The sequence below is a fragment of the Nesoenas mayeri genome (genome assembly GCF_963082525.1).
Source record: "Nesoenas mayeri genome assembly, chromosome: 3".
NCBI classification, from domain to species: Eukaryota; Metazoa; Chordata; class Aves; order Columbiformes; family Columbidae; genus Nesoenas; species Nesoenas mayeri.
Window position 1 is genome coordinate 101849969 of NC_137544.1, and position 19298 is coordinate 101869266.

Here is a 19298-nt window from a genome sequence, read left to right on the forward strand (position 1 = left end):
ATATCATGTAGGAAAAATACTGTGTGTTCAAATAGTGCTAAACACTGTGGCTTCTCATTGTGCTAACAAGCATTTAACACACCACCCAAATATCTGAACCTCTGAACTGTTTGAGTTTCAATGCTAATTTCTATACTGTATAAAAATCTTTTCTCTAAAAAACATGCCAGGAATCTACTTTAATAATTTAACACAAACACTAATTAGTGAGTTAGAAGACTGACATATTTTAAGCTGATGGGAACAAACTATTCTATTTTTTAATCTACGATTCCTTTAATGCTTTAAATTCACATTGGTATGCAAGACAAAATGTGTTTTGAAGAAAGAATAATCTGATGATCACTGTGTTGTTATTATAGGAACAGTTGAAGAGATTGTGACTAACAAAGCAGCCCCACACATCCTCCCCTCACCTCGCTCAATCTGCCATAAACTACTAAAAATGCTTCGCAACCACCTTAAGCAACCTCTGCAGGCAGGAATGTCACATGTGAGTGAGTATTCCTGGTTTCTTCCTCTGCTAACCACTGTGTGAATGTAACAGCGTCACTCACCATCCAAGTGGACACTTTTATTCCCTACTACAAGTGAGGACATTCCCGCTATTTTCCCTCCAGGATCTACTCTGCGTGGCTTGTGTGTGATGAAACCACTACCTGCTCAGCCCCCCAAAGCCCTCACCTATAGCTGAGCTACTGCAGACTTACATACAAAGACCTAAATCTATTAAATCAATGGAAAAGCAAGATTCAGGTTAACAAAGACATTTACACCCATGTAAAATACATTTCCATCACATTGGTAGAGTGTCCATTAAACCTGCCACCTGCTTAACCAAGCTTTTTTTCTAAAGTCTTTTTAGCTGTGCTAGTTAGAATACCACAGGAAGACCTGTCTTCATATATGTCAGTACATGCAGCCATGTATCAAAATTCAACCACTGTATAAAAAGAAATGCTGTAGGTGTTACACACTACTTTCCAAATTTGAAATTACAAAAGTGGTTCAGATTACTCCTTGCTTAAGGTCATTCACGTGTCCAAAGTCACACATATGTTCTTCCACGTTGGCTGCCATCAGGAAACTAATGATGCTGCCTGTTAACACCATGTTCCAAAGAAACTAACAGTGCAAAATTTACCAAGCAAGCATTTCACAAGCTCTCCTCTCGACAGGTTAGAGCTTCAGAAATCAGAATTTTACTTATGAAAGGCCACAGAATGCTGGCTCTTCTCCGCGGAGCTTTAACATTTCCCTTACCCCCATTTTCCAAATAGTATTTCATTGTGGTATTAAGATCACTGCAACTTTGGAAGCATCGTTATCAATTCTCCAGGGCAGTTACGGGCTTTGATACCAATCGTTTTCGACTGCATTCCTGGTTAGTGCATTAGTAGCAATAACAGAAAGCCTTACCCTGCTGGGTCGTAGGTTCAACCGGCTGAGAGGCTGCCTGCAAGCCTGGCTCAGAAGCAGAGGAGTCTCCCAGCACAGAGTTTAGAGAGTTCTCAACAGAGGCAGGGGTAGCTGCAGAGGGAGAAGGGAGAACACTAGGCTTGGATGAGGGAGTCGAGGCATTCGGGGAGTTGGGAGAAGGAGAAGCTTGAGGTCCAGAGAGTGACAGAGGCGGAAAGGAAGGCAGTGGGGGGGGAGGAGGTGGCGGAGGTGGAGTTGGACCTGAGGTAGAAGGTGAAGGAACCGGATAAGCCAGGTTTTCAGGAAGCCCGTTAGGAGCCATGGGAGACGTGGACATTTGGGTCACTGGATTGGAAGCCGATGCTGGGAGGACGGGTCTTGGACCAGTAGCTTTGCCTGGTGGACTGCTTATCATAACTGGAGGAGACGGGGGAAGAGGGGCGAAACTGGGCGCGGACCAGGCCACAGGCTTTGTGTTTGGAGGCAAAGTCGCTGGGGCATTGACAGGAGAAGGGGGCCGAGAACTTTTGTTCAGCGGACGAGGAACCGTAGCATAATGGGGGAGAACAGGGTGGAAAGCTGAGCCTAAAGATGTAGCAAAACGCGATGCAGAGTGCCTTAGAGGCGGTGTAGGGGGAGTGGAAGTCGGTGGTGCAGAAGTCACTACAGCGTACTCCGGTGTGGCCTCCGACATTGGTGCCGAAACCGCTTTTGCATATGATGGAGGAGGCGCTGAAGGAGGCTGGCAACTGGAGTAGTCGGGAAGTGGAGTGCTATACGGGGAGTTGTCGAAAGATGGAGCTGGACAGAAGATGGAAAGCAGCAGCAAAGGCAGGATAAAAAAAGGAGAAAGAGAAAAAGGGAGCTAATGAAGCAACAAAACCAGCATTCAAACAAAATGCATAAATGTAGACTACAGTTAGTACCAGAGGATTAGGCACAAGTGAAAATACTGTTAGGAAAGTTTTACATATTATCAACAGCTGTTTTTAAATTTTAACAACTATTTTTGTGCCAACATTTGAATTTACAAGTACATCCTAGAGTAAGTTTTCTCAAATCCCATCTGTGAGATGGATTAGATACAGGATTGATTAATGAGTTTTTTTATCAGCTTTTATCTCCTTGTTTGGTTGCAAACCGCAAGCAAGTGTAGTGATCTTAACATTTGTTACAACTCCACTAACAAAATTCATACCATAGGCAGCAAGTATCTCTCCCCCAGAAAAAGCTCCACTGCAAACTTGAAAGTAATGGGAATAAACTACCAATAAATCCTCTGCTCTGAAGTGATTAGCTCTTACATTGTATTCTGCAACTGTTTACCATGAACTGACTTCTTATGTAAATTGAGTTTGTTACTAAAGAACAACCAAGTGCTTGACAAAGCGTGGCATTATATTACCAAAATGAGAAAGCTTTCAGTTATCGCTGGATACATTTCCGCAGGCAGTGCATTATCTTATCTACAAATACATATAATACATTTCATTGAAATGTTACTACAACGATAAATTAAGCAAGACTTCATACTGAAAGGCATTTCTCACACCATTACTTTGTCTTATGTAGGTACATACCATCTATGTTAACACACTCAAGCTGATATGTTTGATTTTGTTTTGTTTTGGTTTTTTTTTCCAAATTATGTAATGAGAATACATCTTGTTTAATAGAGCAAACCATGAAATTAGTATTTAGAAATTTTAACTCATCATACTTTAACAATTGTTGGAGGTGCCCAACATGATTCAAGTTCTTCAAGCAACCAGAGAGTACAGCAATGGAGTGAGCAAATAGTGCAAAAAAAATATTTCAGAGGTAATGGAAAGTTATGACAGAAAAGCCAGAGATCTTTGACTTCTTGCCATAAAAAGGAAGCAATTCCAGCAAATAGAAGCCCGAAATATCGGCCGTTGTTGCACAACTGTACTCACTGCCCTTTGTTGCGTCTCTCCCGCTCCATCACCCAAACACACAGAGCCATCTAGTACTTGAATACACTCACGCTTCGAAATTCTTACCAGCATTTGAAATTCTTCTCTCTCTTTCCCATTCCAATTGTTCCCTTTCCAACTGTTCTTGCCGTTCTCTTTCTTGCCTTTCCCGTTCAAGTCGTTCAAGTCTCTCTCGATCCTGCCTCTCCTTCTCTTGTCTCTCCCTTTCTAGGCGTTCTTGCCGTTCCCTTTCTTGCCGTTCTCTCTCCAGTTGCTCCTGTTCTAGGCGCTCTCTTTCAAGTCTTTCCCTTTCTAGCCTCTCTCTCTCCAGCCTCTCCCGTTCCATTCGTTCACGATCCAGCCTCTCCCGTTCCAGCTCCTTCTGCCTCTGTTGCTCTTGCAACTGTCTACAATCGTGAAAAAAGGAAAAAGACTAAGCTGCAAAGCGAAAACCAAAAATATCAAGCAACTGTTAGGGGACAAGAGGAGATAAACTAATTAGCAATCTTTGTACCGGCGAGAACAAAAGCACAGCATTTATACCTACATAAAATTCTTAATTCTACATGTTCTTTTTCTGAGCTGGACAATAGATGTATTATGCTTACAGTAAAAATAATCACATATTCAGTTTCCTCGTAATTAATTTAACTTTCTGAGAGACGGCTTTCAAGAAGTAAGAATAAGAAAGCTATTGCTGATAATTTACTAACTGATGCAATCTTCCCAGTTTGGGATATGGAGTTACCTTTGTTCTTCGCAAGGCATTTTATACTTGAAGCAGTAAATTAAAGTACAGTGAAATAGGAGTATTACAAATTTAAAAAAAAAGCCACCCCCAAACAAATTACATTTTTCAGATGAACTAGTCAGCTAGTATTTATCCAAATTTTACAGAAGCATCAAAATGTATTTTTTGTCCGTCTCCACCCGTGCAGTACTACAGACACATTCAACTTCACTGTCGTCAAGATGAGAATATCCTGGAGACAGGGGGAAAGTGGACATGGTTGGAAAAAATCCAAGGTGCAGCAGGTGGGGAAACACTGCGGGGAGCTGGGGGGGTTTCCAGCTCATGGGAAAGCACAGAGCGGGGAAAGACTTGGAGAGAAGGAAAACAAGTAAAAGCCAGGCAGAGGAAATATAACGAACCTCCCAAGGGTAAGAAGGAATCATGCAAAATTTGCTGCCAAGCCCACTAGGCTGGCTGAAAAAAAGGACTTTCCTGCAAAAATACAGTGTGAAAAGCTGCTTCCCCACCGCCCCCTTAAAAAAATATATAAAAAAGAAGTTGTAAGTTTAAAAAGAAATTACACTCAAATGAGATACATGTTTGTAGTCCGCTAAAATACAGCTGTTTGACTTTCAAAGCATTTTCATCTCTTGGGGGAGCTCATTACTAAAAGAAGAATTAGGTGTATCCTCCTCAAAGCTGTGGCCAGTATGTTACTGTCAGTACGTATCACTGAAAATCTTGTTAGTTATCATCCTCTATTTGAATTCTTATTTTCAAAAGTGATGATGTTTAAAAAGAAGAACTTGTACATAAAAGCACACAGCCATTTTTTTCTGCCATGCTTCAGATGCAAACTGAAGAAAGCTTCTCAATAAATATAAAGCAGAGGCAGCTTGTAACTATAAAGCAAAAACAAGACCTAAATTTTGCCACCTTAGGCTACTAGATATGTGTTTTTCTATAGAATGCCACTAGGCAATCTTATTTGGAAAGGTCATTAGTAATTCTATATTATACACTTAGAGCCATGCTTGAAGCTTGAAAACTAAGGGAGCTTCAGATATTTCATTCCTATTCATGCTCAAAAAATACTGGCAGAATTCGAAACCCCAGCTCATACACTGTTACTGTTGAAGTCTATCCTCCTTCAGAACAATGTTTTTCCTTTAAAAAACAACAACAAAAGCCTCTGTAAAATATTGGACATTTTATACTTGCTATAAACAAAGCTGTTCCAGTTATGTACAGAAAAGGACTTCTCCCTCCTGAACCTGTTAATCAACATCCTCAGAAGCTGCAAAATAGTTCTGCTTCTGTGTCAGTTCTGCCACCAGCTCCCTCTCTCCCATATAACAGAGTTGTAACAACAGTTATTAAGGAATTAGGGCTGCAACTCGGCTCGTTAAACGCTTGATTTTTAGCCTCTATAGTCCAACAAAAAGTCTGGTAGTTGACTGATACATATTTGGAACCAGTAGACAATTTCTACAAAATATCAAGAGAATACAATGTAAACCACAAAAATTTAAGCTCCAAAAGGGATATTAAAAATATTTTCGGCATTACATTTTAACTTGCTCTGTATTGTATGAAACTAGTCCTATGTGCTCTTTTAGCCTCAGATAAAATCTCTTATTAGAGGAAAGCAGGATTTTCATCATGGCTAACTTCAGCTCTGTCACCTTGGGCTCTTTTTTAGTAAAGAAGAGATGGATGCACAGATGTTTGTAGCTAAAAAGCCACTCAAAGCATGAGTCAACATCTACAGACTCCAAACACAGCTTTTGTTTATTTTGTTCATTCTTTTTAATTTATTTGTCAGAAACTATCATATTCTACCTAGAAACATACACACTATTAGTCCTAAAACTAAAACAGAGATAAAGCATTTGAGGTTATAAATGTTTCGTGTTATATTTAGTTTAGGAAATTAGAAGGTATGGGTTCAATAACACATCACACAGCTGACAAATATTTAAAGTTTCTTTTTCTTAAGTTCTTCATTCCTTTAGAGAAATAGAACCTTGATATAGGTCACTTCTCACATAAGAGCAGCATCACCAAGGCAGTTCTGCAACAAACCATACTGAGAGCTGTGCCATTTCGTATTTTCATTAACAACCTGGAAAAGAAACAGCGAGGTGCTCTTGACTAAGCTCCTTAATTTAATGTTATTTAGGATAGCAAAGATGATGGCCAATTACAGAGAATAACTGATGGATCTTCTAATTCCAAGCAACTGGGCAATACAATTGGCAAATAAAATTCAACTGAGATATAACTGAAGTGATACAGGTAAGAGAGGGAAAGTCTGCTAAATTCCTATGTAAAATGCTGGAGTATGAGCTGGCCACTGACTCTGGAGTGAGATATTAGGGTTACAACAGACAGTTCTACGATGACATCCATTCACTGATGTGTTCTGTTCAAAAACATAAACCAGATGCTGCACATTAGGAAAGGATTACAGAGCAGTACAGAAAATGCCATCATCCAGCTCCACAAACCCTGCCTCTCCATTTCCACCTCAAAAAGGGAGAAAAGAACAGAACTGGAAAGGCTCAAAGAGCACAAAAAACTATGACCAAACATACCAGTTTCCATTCAAAAAAATAACTAAAGATCCTGGAAATCTGCATTCTGGAAAGGACAACTGGAGGTCTATAAAATCCTGAGCGATGAGGACATCCTAATACAGCAGCTGGGAGGAAAGAGTAGATGCAACTAATTGCAAAGCTCCAAAAAAAAAGTAAATTATTAATAATAATAATAATAATTAAAATAAAAAACAAAACAAAACAAAACCAAAAAAAGGTGAGCACCTCTGCACATCAGGCAGATGAGCTGTGGAACTCCTCACTACAGCGATTCCAAGCAAGAAGAAGAAAAAGCCCCAAAAAGAAAACACAACATAGAAAGTCATTTAGAAAACAAAAATTGCATCACGCACAAGAAGCTGTTGACCTAAAAATGCCCAGAGGACTAGAGAACAGCAGGGGGAGTATTCCAGGAGTTAAGGTGGGGACTTTTGTTAGTTTTTACTTAAAGCTTTTCCAACTATTGAGAGAGACATGTCCATGCGCATATGTGCTACATACAAGGAGAGGAGAAGGGAGACATGGACAGTGAGACTATATATATACATGAGACTATCTCTGTCTAGCATGTAATTACATGCAATTTTAGCTAAAGTGTAAGATGTATGTCCAAGCCAAACTGTTTGCTTGGGATTGACTAACTCCCAATATGCGTGAAGGTGTTCCTGAGGTTACCTGGGGTTGTTCTCCTCCTCAAGGAGGTTTGTCTCTGTCTTGATGACACACAATGCCCACGTGTCACCACAAAATGTACCTGAGCATTCATACACTTTATCTGAAGGAAAAAATATTTCAGTCAACAAACAACACTATCAAACTGTATTGGCTGTCTGCATCTTGGATAAACGACAGCGAGATACTCACTTTCACCTATGCAGGACCTAAAAGAAAAAGTTCTCGTAATTAAATACTGAGTGACTTGATATTTAATGTATTTAATATATATTTTGTAAAAGAATCCTCATTTTCCATTTCTTAAATGTACAAATAAAAACTGTGAACAAGTTAAACACTTTGCTTACAATCCAAAAGCTCTACCGAGAGAGGGCAGCAAAATGCCTTGCAAACATTTCCTATAATCTAAAATTCTCACGCAGGAAGATATACGAGATGAAATACACCATCCTTAAGGATAATTTTAAATTTACATTATTCTCATTCTACATCACTGAAGCATTCCTTTGTCAAAAAGGAGAGAAAACAAAAAACAAAACACACAACCACCACCCACACCACAACCCACTACATTTTTACAGTGGTTTTAATGACTTAACAAACATTTCAGATAGAAAACCAAAAGTGGCACAGATCAAAAGATCAGTATACCAGTAATGCAACGAAGTTGCTTCAACACAGCTTAAGAAGGAAGGGTGAATTCCATAAACTAAGAGAGAACTACAGCTTAACAAGTGTAACAGCTGTAGCTTAAAAAGATTAAGGACTCGTTTTGCTAATTTAAAAAAAAAAGGATAAAGTTGTGTGCATTAGAACCCCTTGGTTTTGTTTAGTTAGCATTAGATAATGTAATTTTCTTTTAAAGTATTGTCAGAGATCAAAATTATATTGTGCAAAAGCATTAGTAGATTTAAAGGAGTTATTATGCATCAATTAAAGCATTTCTGAAATGTCAAGACTTGGGCAGTTCTAAAGCATGGAAATATTCAAGAACACTGTGAAACCAATATATGAAAATGCTTCAGCCTTAGAAAGCACAGTACCTGGCTACCAGGACAACTTTTGAAAAAGCTAAAGAGGTATTGAAAATGCCCCCAGAAAGCTAGTTACAGTTAAATGATAATTATGGTAAGGCAAAGTGATTCTTCTAATTATTTTAAAGGTGTGAGTTACTAGAACCTAAGAGCTAATTTACACTGAATAGTTGAAAACAGTGACATAGGCACCATTACATATGGGTTTAGATACAAAGAATCAGCTTCAGAATTCAGAGCAGCTGCCAGTTTCATCATGCATTCTACTCATGAAACTTTCTTTTGGGAATTTCATTAGTTCCATGCCAAAAGTGTCTTGGGAAACTTCACTGGGGGGGGGGGGGGCAGGTATTGGCTGTTGTTTTTAAATTAACTTACTTTATTACTGCAACATCTTCTAAAGTTCTTTCCCCTCTTTTTCTCATCCTTTTGTCCAATTAAAGAGAAGGTATAGTCAGAGAGGATGAAGAAAGAATCATATTTACAATAGTAACTTGTGACTTTGAACTCTATCAGCATTAATCCTCCAGTTCTATGGGCAGCCAAGAATCAGGAGCATGACTACATTCTTGAAATAACACAAGGGGAAAAATGCAAAGAGCATAGTTAAGAACACACTGTTGCACCCCTGCTGAAAGAAACCTCACATTTTCCAATGGTGACAGTACTTAGAGTTTCTCGTACGTGACAACTGCAAGCCAGAATCGCTGTTAGTTTCCTCAGCTACACACAAAGCCTTCCGAGTTTGTTCTGAATCAGAGCATAAAAGGGAATAAAAATTAAGAAGTAGTGCTACTATCTCAGCTCTTGATGTTATATGAATGAGTCAATATCTCATGCGCACTGAGATCACTTCCTATCGTGGCTTTCACTAGCAAGTAACATCACCATATTCAACAACCATCACACACAGCAACTAGTGAGCTATCCCAAAATGATATTATTCAGTAACTTTAGATCTGTATTTTCTGAGGGGGGTGGCAGGGTGGGGGGGGAAAGCTTTTTTAGCTTCTGCTCCTGGGGGTGAACGATTGACTGTGATCCTCTGGTCCCTTTGCTAAGGACTTCAACAGTGTCATTCAAAATAATTGAAGTCTCCATCAGTTTTCTTAAAATATGACCATTATCATAAGGGTTGAAGTGAAGACAGAGATCTCAACTACATTAAGAAACTCAGTGTTCTCTGCTAAAACAATATTCTGTGTCAGGGCAGACTTAATAGCCAGAGAGAACCTGTCTTTTTCTGCAACATTTGCAGTAACAAGAGGAACTATGTCCCAGCATTAGGTAATTCTCACCGTGCCAAAAAACAGAGCTTGTGTCACAATGGAAAAGAAAGAAAAAAACAACTACATGTAACAAATCCATTGCCAAAACAGTTTGTGAAAGCAAATGGCTGTCTGCTCTGGCAGGTCACCTTGCTTCCTCAGGTGCAAGTTTTTCTGTACATTCACATAAATCTTCAGGATTCAAACACGGACTTGCTTTGGTTTGGGATGTGAGATCTAGCCATTAATTTTTTTCCTAAAAAGATGACAGCAAACCACACTGAGATGACCATATATCAACACCAGAATTCAGCCACAAACCCAAAAGACTTCTTGTCACAAAGGCAGATACATTAAAAACAGAGGTATTTCCATGAACAGTACAGACAGAAGCATCTTTGTATCACTTCCAAATTCAACAGGCACTGAGCTGATAGACACTTCAAGATGAACAGCAACTGGTTTGAAGTATTTGACTTTAAAATTCACTGTAGAACACAAAGACACAAGACAAAGCCTGCAGAAAACAAAATATCTCGAGGAACAGACCTGACTGAAGTAATTGCTGCATTGAGTGAAGAGGTCAGCTGCAGGCAGATAATACACACTATTTGACAGCTGTTAGTCCTCATTTATGAACACACCAATTTCATATTCCCTTCTTTCTTTGTTGAATAACTTGGTGTCAAAGCACAATATCAAATCACTCAGAAAGATCAATACGAATATTATCCTCACTTTCTCTGTTTAAAGACACAACAAGGATAGGGCAAAAAATAATGAATAAGATGCGCGTATTGAAAAAGGACATCAAAACTCGTCACTTAAGCCACTAACAAAGTGTTAAATTAAAAAAAAAAAAAATTAAAAAATCATAAGACAGATTCACTTGAGAGGAAATTTTCAAGTTTGTGTCCCACATTGGGTGTTTTGCCTTTTTTTGAAGAACAGTTTCTTGCTTGTGCTGTTATCTATTCTGAAATAAACAAATGTGGCATAGCAGAAGACAGACACAAGGATGACACTCCAAAGGCAGCATGAAGGTTGACCATTGCTAGCTTAAAATATTGAAGTAATATATGTTGCACTTTATCTATTCTGAAAGTTACCATTAAGGCATTATGGGCATCTTTCATTCTGTGCTTCACTAGTTTTTAAATGTAAATTTTATAACCCAACACAAACAACAAATCTAGAAATAATGCCATTACGTCAAAGTTCCAAAGGTAAGCGTATAATATCAACTATAATTAATCATCAAAACCTGAATTCATCAACCCAAACCAATGGAATTGTTCAAGCTTTGCTGGCGATCTGGCCATTAAACTTGCACTTTAAAATACATTTCCACCATTAAAGTACATTTACAAATTTTAACAGTTGCACTGTAGTGCCTAGCTCTACAAGAAAAGTCCATAACACTCCAGTCCTGGAGTCTCCACGTGCTTGGGCTTTCAGGGCAGCTCCTCTAACCCGGCCTCAATTTATGGAGCAACACACAACACAACAATGTTTGGGCTTTTATTCTAAAATGCCAAAAGCCCCAGAATGTGGGCACAGATACCATTATCTAATCCAACAGTCGCTACCTACTAGAATCCATCTCACACGAGGGCTGTCCTCCCAGCACTGAGTCGCTGCTCCAAGCCGAGCAGCTGGCTGCAAACAGGCCACAAACAGCCGAGCGGGAGGCGCTGGCGCCAGACACAGGGTGACCTCAGCTCCATCCCCAGCACCGTGTTATCTAGAGAAGCAGCCACCTTGTGACTGCAAGTAGCCCCACGTGCTCTACGGACATCAGTTTAACAAGGTACGGTCAATCTATTTTATCACTGTTATAACCGTTTGTAGAAAGAAACAGAAACGAACTTCAACGCGTTGATTATTTTGAACTTTGCTGCCAGCTTGAGTTTTAATAGATTCATCTTCTGATCTTGTTCTGCACAACTTCAGAAAAGGAACAGGTGCGTCTGCTATGGCCCTTCAAATTTGGAGGAACTTACCTGAGTATCAACGTTAAACTCGCACTTTAATAGCAAGTATTTACTCATCATTCCAAAATTCAGCATTTACCACAAAGCTCACTCTCCTGTATGGTCGCATAAACCTACTGAATATGTATCTCAATAATGCTTATGTACCATGGAATGAACACACAGTACCCCAAAAATGTCAGGGTTCATTTACAAAGAGAAAAGAGTCTAAATCATGGCAACAGAGACTGCAAATTTACATCACATAGACTACCTTCACCGAAACCAAGAGTCTTCAAGAATAAAATGTACACTTGATGCACGAATAACATAACCTCAGCAGAAGCGATCAATATTTAACCTCTTGGCATCTTTTTAAGTGCTCTCAGCTGCAAGAACTTCACTTTGCATCATCTGAACTGAACTCTTACTAGATGCTCTCACTAAAACTCTTAAAGTTAGCTGTGTTTAGCTATGTCTTTTTAAACAAACATTTCTCAAGTGCTAGACAGTCTGAACAGGCTCTACCTGAGCCCACTGCACATGGCTTCAGAGATACCCAGACTAGAGCTATTAACAGTTGACTTGATAAAACAAGCGAGAAACAGACACTTGGAAGACCTGCAAGTTTGACCATTCAAAGGTAAGAGGCTTGTGAATTGAGTTCATGTACATGCTATCAAACTGACAATTAGTCTCAGTTTCAACACTAGTTGACAAAAATTATAAAGGCATTTAATTGACTACATGTATCATGACTTCGAAACACTATGCGAATCTACAGGTCATTATACCTACTGCCAGTGTTCAAGAAGCTTTCCCCTGATTGATCACCATTGCATGTAACACTTCCACTGTGAATTTAATCTTTCCTGTACACCAGTATCAAGACATCCTAAACTCTATGATTTGGTCTACAGGTTGAGGGACTCTAAAAATGTCTAAAAACAGGACTCCAGCTATGTATTATTTCTCATTGCACTTTGATCATCAAAATCTCCAACATCATTCCACTCTTTCTGTTCTCCTTTGTACTCCGGTATCTCAACTCACATCAGTAGCAAGGACTTGCATTCTTCAGCAAAACACCAAATAAAATGGGAACCTTTCCAATTCCAAGGATGTAGGAGGAACTACTTGTTCCTACGCTCCTCACACTTCCACAGTGATCCTCCTTTCTTCCACCTCGTGTAGGAACTACCCTCTTGGTATCTGTCAAATGCTTTCCTAAAGCCCAAGAACACCACTTTTGCAAAATAAAGTATTATCTGGGTACAGTTTACTGTCCTGTGTTTTACCTGGTTCATTATTCTGTTCTTCGAAAGTAGTAAATCTTTTCATATGTGCAAGGCCAAACTAACAGGCTTCCATTTCCTTGATCAAAAGGGATTTAAGGTCTAACAAAAAGCTCGTATTTTAAAAGCTCAAGTCACATTAGCTGGAAATAAGAAACTAAGAAAACCAGGTTTTATCAAGTCAAGCGAAAACTGGCAACCAACCGCCACGAAGACATGAAGAGGTATCTACCAATCTAAAGGTTCTTACATACAGATTTCTAATAGAGAAAGGGATCTATTAAAGTCTTCCCTCACCTTGATCTTTTCAACATAAGTTCAAGTGTCCTGCTAGTTTATATACCTGACAGAAGCTGGACTACAGGAAGTCATCAGTGCCCATGCAATGCTTGAAAAAAATAGCTTCTCTATAGTAGAACAACCTACTTCTGTTGGCAGCTCCCTCAGCAGTATTCTAGTGTGTATGTCAGGACAGCACTAATCCCATGAAAGGGAATCAAAATAACAAAAAACTGGAAAAATGTAGAAGAGTTTCTGATCCAAATTTCATGTTTTGCATTAAACAGGGAAAAAAAACCACAAAACCACCAACACACATACACAAACCACACACACAAAAAAAGAATTGAACATTTTTGACAAAGGGTAAGATTTCAAAGAGACATTTTTAAAAGCGTTAACTAAAATACTTATGAGAACCACCCTTCAAGCAACATTCACATTAAACTGCAGCAATTAAGGCAGCAATTTTGCCAATGCAGTCAGAAGACTGCTTAATGGAATAGGGCTCTTCCCAGTTTGCTAAACCTGTCAATGTTACCCAACATCTATATCTATTCAGTACTGTAAGCAGACAGCACCCACTACCTCTCCATAAAGCCAGTTACTAAGTCTCTGAGAGACTTGACAGAACTAAGGAGAACGTCACTGTGAATGGGAATAAACTGTGAATGGAAAGAAAATGGGAGGCACTAAAAAAAAAACCAAAAAGTCATTATTATACCAGAATTCTGTGTTCCAGAAATTAGGAGGACAAAAAAAAGAACCCTGAAACCTTCAGGATGAGCTAAACAACACTGATGGGTCCCTTTTCTTCTGCGTCTTTTGTTTCCTGACCCACTATGCAATGCAGAGGCTGGAAAGAACACTTCATATGACTTTACAGAAATCTGAGGTCCTCAAAATAAGCTGTCAGATAAATGACACCATTTCAAAAGCAGAGGAAAACTGTAAACAGGACATCTGGCTGTTAACTAGGGAATGGTCACGGGCTGTGGGAAACCAGGCTACCAGGGACACAAAGTGACAGGCAAACTTTCTTTCCTTTAAACCAAAGAATCATTTTGGTTGGAAGAGACCTTTAAGATCATTAAGCCTGTTATTATACATACATTGCTACTGAATTGTGGGATGCAGGTTTTTTCTTTATTTCCACATGTTTTCAAGGCAGCCCAGGAATTACATATGTAATAATTACTGATTAACATGGGGAAAAAAATACAAATTATTTTAGCGCAGTTAAAATTAAGATTAGCAAAATCTCAAAAATACTTCTAATCTGTAAAATAAAAGGCATTCCTTTAAGTCTATCATCAAATAGGAAAGTGCTACCTTCTTACCACTTTCTGAACTTGTACTGTCTATAAGAAGCCTCCCAAAAGATGTTACGAAAACCACACCATATCAATACTACTTTCTACCACAATCACACACCAAGTTTTCTTCAACAGTATCATCCCAATCCATGATGTAAATGAAAACTGTAGGCAAACTTGAAGTATTTAAAAATAACGGTCCCCCCTAATATTCTGCTGCTGCGTTTACGTGAACTGCAATCTTTTTTGAGTACTTACGACAGGAGTCGGTCAAGTTTTGGTCCATTGCGTCCCTGAAGGACAACAGGTGGCTTGTATACCTTCATTATGCCCTACAATCGATACACTTTCTCTGTTTCTGGTGTTCTTGGTCTCTTTATTTATGAAGCAGTGATGATTTTGAAGTTATTTATAAACATTAACTCATTAAATTCCCAAGTGTCATATTAGATACCAACTCAGTGACTCATATTTCTGACAATATATTTATCACGGCTGGAAGAGATGGTAAATTTACATGCACAAGTAGCATACAGAAGCATGCTATGAACTAATGTTGTATTTTAGAATGGTATTTGACATTAAGTGACTCTGCAGTTATTAACAAATACGTATGTCAACTAAAGTTGGCTGATTATCAAACAATCAGTGGAATTTATAAACGCTGCCTGACTACCACTCTGACAAAATGAAAAATAACACAGACAACAAAAATCCTTTCATTTTTGAGGATTTAAAATGGAAGCTGTAGTGTTTTAAAGCTTGTTATTACTGTTCTTAAGTGAGTGCAAGTTACAGAAAAATACAGCTATCTTCAAGTACTCCCTGCTTTAACAGGAAAAGCATACAACATGTGTTTAGGTTTCTTATAAGAAAGTAACAAAAGTTATCAGTTCACCAGATGAAATTATTACATTCGCCGCCTTTTGTGTAATCCTGGCCACATAAAAACCTCAGTGTTTTAGATCCCACATCTGGTCCTCATGACCTTCCAGCCTGTCATCACTGCACAGTAAACAATGCAAACATTCAAGTAACAGGCTCTGCAGCAAAATAAAGTAATATTACATTTTGAGAAGAAGTGCTAAAGCAGTAAGGCATCTAAATCCTTTCTAAAATAGAGAAAAATCTTTGCACCAAAATAATACACTTTTGTTGACAATGATCTAATGTAATTCTTCAGTTCCCAATTTCCCCAAGATTCGTCGACACCGGTTATTAAAGTGAAGGAAAACATGGGATCAATTGTAGAGTTCTCTTTAATACGCCATTCTTCACCAGTCACTCCTTTGGCAAAACATTTCTGAGGAAATGTTTCCTTTTGTGCCTAGGAAAACCCTGAAGCTACAAGCTACATAACTTAATTTTGAAATCAGTCCTGCTTTGAGCAGAGGGTTGGACTAGCTGACCTCCAAGGGTCCCTTTTTCAACTTCAATTTTTACATGAGCATTTTTTTCCAGGCTTAGAATCATTTTAAAAAAATATTTTTCTGAACTTAGGAGTCAGTCAAACATTATTGAATCAGGTACCCTTAAGGGGAGGGATATGAGACCAGCACTTAAACCCAAATATTATTGAAGCCACATTTTAAACAAGACCTCCACTCTGCAGACACATTTCATGAGCAATAGACTCAGCAAAGCCTTTCTACTGATCCATCACAAGCCCCATGTTCCTTCCCACACAGTCACAGTTATTCCCTTCTCTTGCATTCCCTGTAGCCTCACTGCTCCCCACAGAATTCAATTCTGCCCACACTGCCTTTACCGAGACTGGAAATGTCACTTGGAGATATATTAAAAGTAATATATACCTAAACCTTTTCTTCCCAACTATTTACTATTCTCTACATTGTGATAGTAAGACCATTGTTATTACTCTGAAAGCTGAAAGGCAGTTACTGCAGAAGACAAGTTCTAGCTTTGAGTTAATTGAAATGTATTATAACCATATAGTTAGAGTAGTAAAGAGACCAGAGAAACATTTGTGAAATGTTGTAATAAACTTACATGTTGTTCTTAGGCTTAAAGACCCAATGGCAATAGTCTTTCCACAGACAATCTGACCAGCAAGATGAGTAAACACCCATTCCACTTCTCTATCCTTTTTTTAGGGGAAAAACAAATCAAAACCAGGACCAGACTTCAAAGAAGACACTCTATTAGATGAAAACAAGTGGATCAGACTGATCAGATGAGAAAGGGAAGCCATAAGAATGCCATCTGACTGTGTTTTTTACACACAGAAAATGTCAAGCAAGACTTGCAGAGCTCTTAATACGGGGCAGCACTTTTTTTCTGAAGGAACATCCATCTACAACACTTCTCTGAAAAGTATTTCAGCATTATAAATTTCCATTAATACAGCCTTCTAAAGGAACAGAGGGGAAATAAAAATATTAAAAGCCACTACTGTAGAACAGAAAAAAAAAATCAAAAGAAAAATGCTTTTTAAAAGTCTGTCAAAAGAAGTGACATGAAAGACCTTTCTTATGACAGCAGACTTGCACATAAACACATCAAACAGATAGATTTGTAATGAGCTTCTTGCTTATTTGCTTTTAAACAAGCGGCCTTTCAGATAAAGCGATCCCTGCTCACATTTAAGAATATATTGCAGAAAATAGGTGAACCGGTATGACTAATTTTGATGTCAAATCTTTGTTCAACACATATAGCTAGTTTGTTGAATCTACAATATGAATTATTCCCAAATTAGCAAGCTGGTTCTGCTCACCTTTGCATAAACAAATGCAAATTATCAAAATATCAAAACAGGAAAAACTTCAGTGCCAATTAGACCAAACATGTTAAAATATTTTTCCAGTTACCACTGAAAGCTATTAAATGAATTCACACCATCACTCTGGATCACATCCTATTTATTCAAGGATCTTGTTCCCTATATCTGTACCACATGTGACCTAAATTGCTCCCAGCATCCCTCTTGGAAGGGAACAGCTAATCTCTAGGGAGTATTTTGATGGTAAAAGAATCCAGGATTGCACCACAGGCAGTATGCCTGAGACAGTTCAAGGTCTTGCTCTTTTGCTGAACCCAGTCTGATGGCACTATCCTAGAAGACTTTGCCATTTCATATACCCACATCCCAGGCACTCGACCTACAGCACTAACCCATATTGGCACACAACAAAAACAGGAATATGGCAACTAGAAAGTTTGTTCCCAGAACTCAGGCACATGATTGATACATAGCAATTATTAAAAGGAACCGAAAACCCTCCATATGTTAAAAATGCTACAGGTCTGGGCTACCCACAGGGTATGGGACAAGGTACAGTGGCTTCAAATAGAAGGGAACAGCTTAGCCTGGAGGAGTGCAAACTGGTCAGGGGAACATGGACTACTCCCTGAGGGCAGCACAGATACAACCAGTATTGCTACAGGTAAAAGTTTAACTCCTAAAAGGTTCCATGAATGTATATACTAAAAGCAGAAAATGAAGGTTTCCTTGATAAATAACTGATGTAGTATAAAGGTGAACAAACTTTCCTATACATTTTGTATTAGTGCAGCCACATTCAGGAAGCAAAATTGTCATTCTCCATGATGATTTAATTCTCTGCTTCTAAAGGTTAAAGCTTCCTTCCTTGCCTCCTTCTTTATAAGAACGTGTCAAAAACTGAAGACAAAACAGTCACTAGAAAATTAATTAGTCTGGTTGAAAAATAACAGCAGTGAAGGCCTCCAAAGATTCCCATCTGATCTTCAACTTCTCCATGACAGGCCAATAGCAATTGCAATGTTTGAATGGCTGGAGACTAAAAATAAGGGATCTCGCTACAATCAAAGTTTTTGCACACATACAAATGCTGCCCTAATGCAAGAGAGTAATTTAGGTCCTTGACATTTAAGTTCTCATCATTAGTGAGGAGTTATTACATGCGTTAACTGAACAACTGCTCACTTATAATACTGTACCTTCTCTGGATTTCCAATTCTTCTTGTGATGGACCATTTTGAACTTGAGGGGGAAGCTGTGAATTCTGTCGAGGCAATGTAGGACCTAAAAGTGAAGGCAGATCATAAATTAACAATCTGAACTTTTACTATGCAAAAAATGCACAAAACCAAGGCAAAAGGCCAAGCCATCACATGACACTGTAAGAACTGTTTACTTCTGCTTTTTAAGCCAAAGAAGCTCAACAACAGAATACAGCAAATAAAAACTGCAACAAATGTTACTTTATGTATTTACAGAATGGATTTATTTCACATGGATGAAAGGGTTTCACAGAAATGCAAAATAAATTTTATATATGATGGCACTTCACGAAAGCTTTGAAAAGCGCTCCAAGTCTGAGATTTTCTTAGAACAATGAACAAGTACTCTTGGAGGAAAAGGCTCAAAAAATTAAAACACTCACCTAAATAGAACACTGGAAATGAAAAAAAAAAAAAAGAAAAAAAACAAACAGGAGAAAAAACATCAGAAGCTTATCACCATATTGAGAGAAGGAAGATAAAGTAAGTTTCTACAGGTCACACCACAATTTACTCAGTTTTTAGCTCATCGACTTGGATCAAAGACCTTCCTTTTTGGATAGATAAGTATTGTGTCTGAATGAACAGAGGCATACAGTGAATGTACCAATTGTGCATTCTGCTCAGCACATTAAATGCAAAAGAGGACATGCAAATACATCTTCAGCTTTTATTGATGGGCAATTCTGAATCATACATCTTTTGAATAATTGTATATTCTAGATCTTGCTTCTAAAAGCAAACAGGCTTTTCCATTTTTCTTA

The 19298-nt window shown here is 38.4% G+C and overlaps 1 protein-coding gene across 1 annotated transcript in view; it reads right to left on the reverse strand.

The window, feature by feature from the left end:
* The window catches only part of ENAH (ENAH actin regulator), a 97993-nt gene that overhangs the window by 15363 nt on the left and 63332 nt on the right, over nucleotides 1-19298 (reverse strand). The window contains exons 4-6 of the mRNA XM_080341825.1: nucleotides 18472-18556; nucleotides 3444-3763; nucleotides 1420-2220 (exon numbers count right to left, since the gene is read on the reverse strand). Coding sequence (XP_080197951.1) covers nucleotides 1420-2220; nucleotides 3444-3763; nucleotides 18472-18556 — 1206 coding nt within the window. The remainder of the gene's footprint in view (nucleotides 1-1419; nucleotides 2221-3443; nucleotides 3764-18471; nucleotides 18557-19298) is intronic.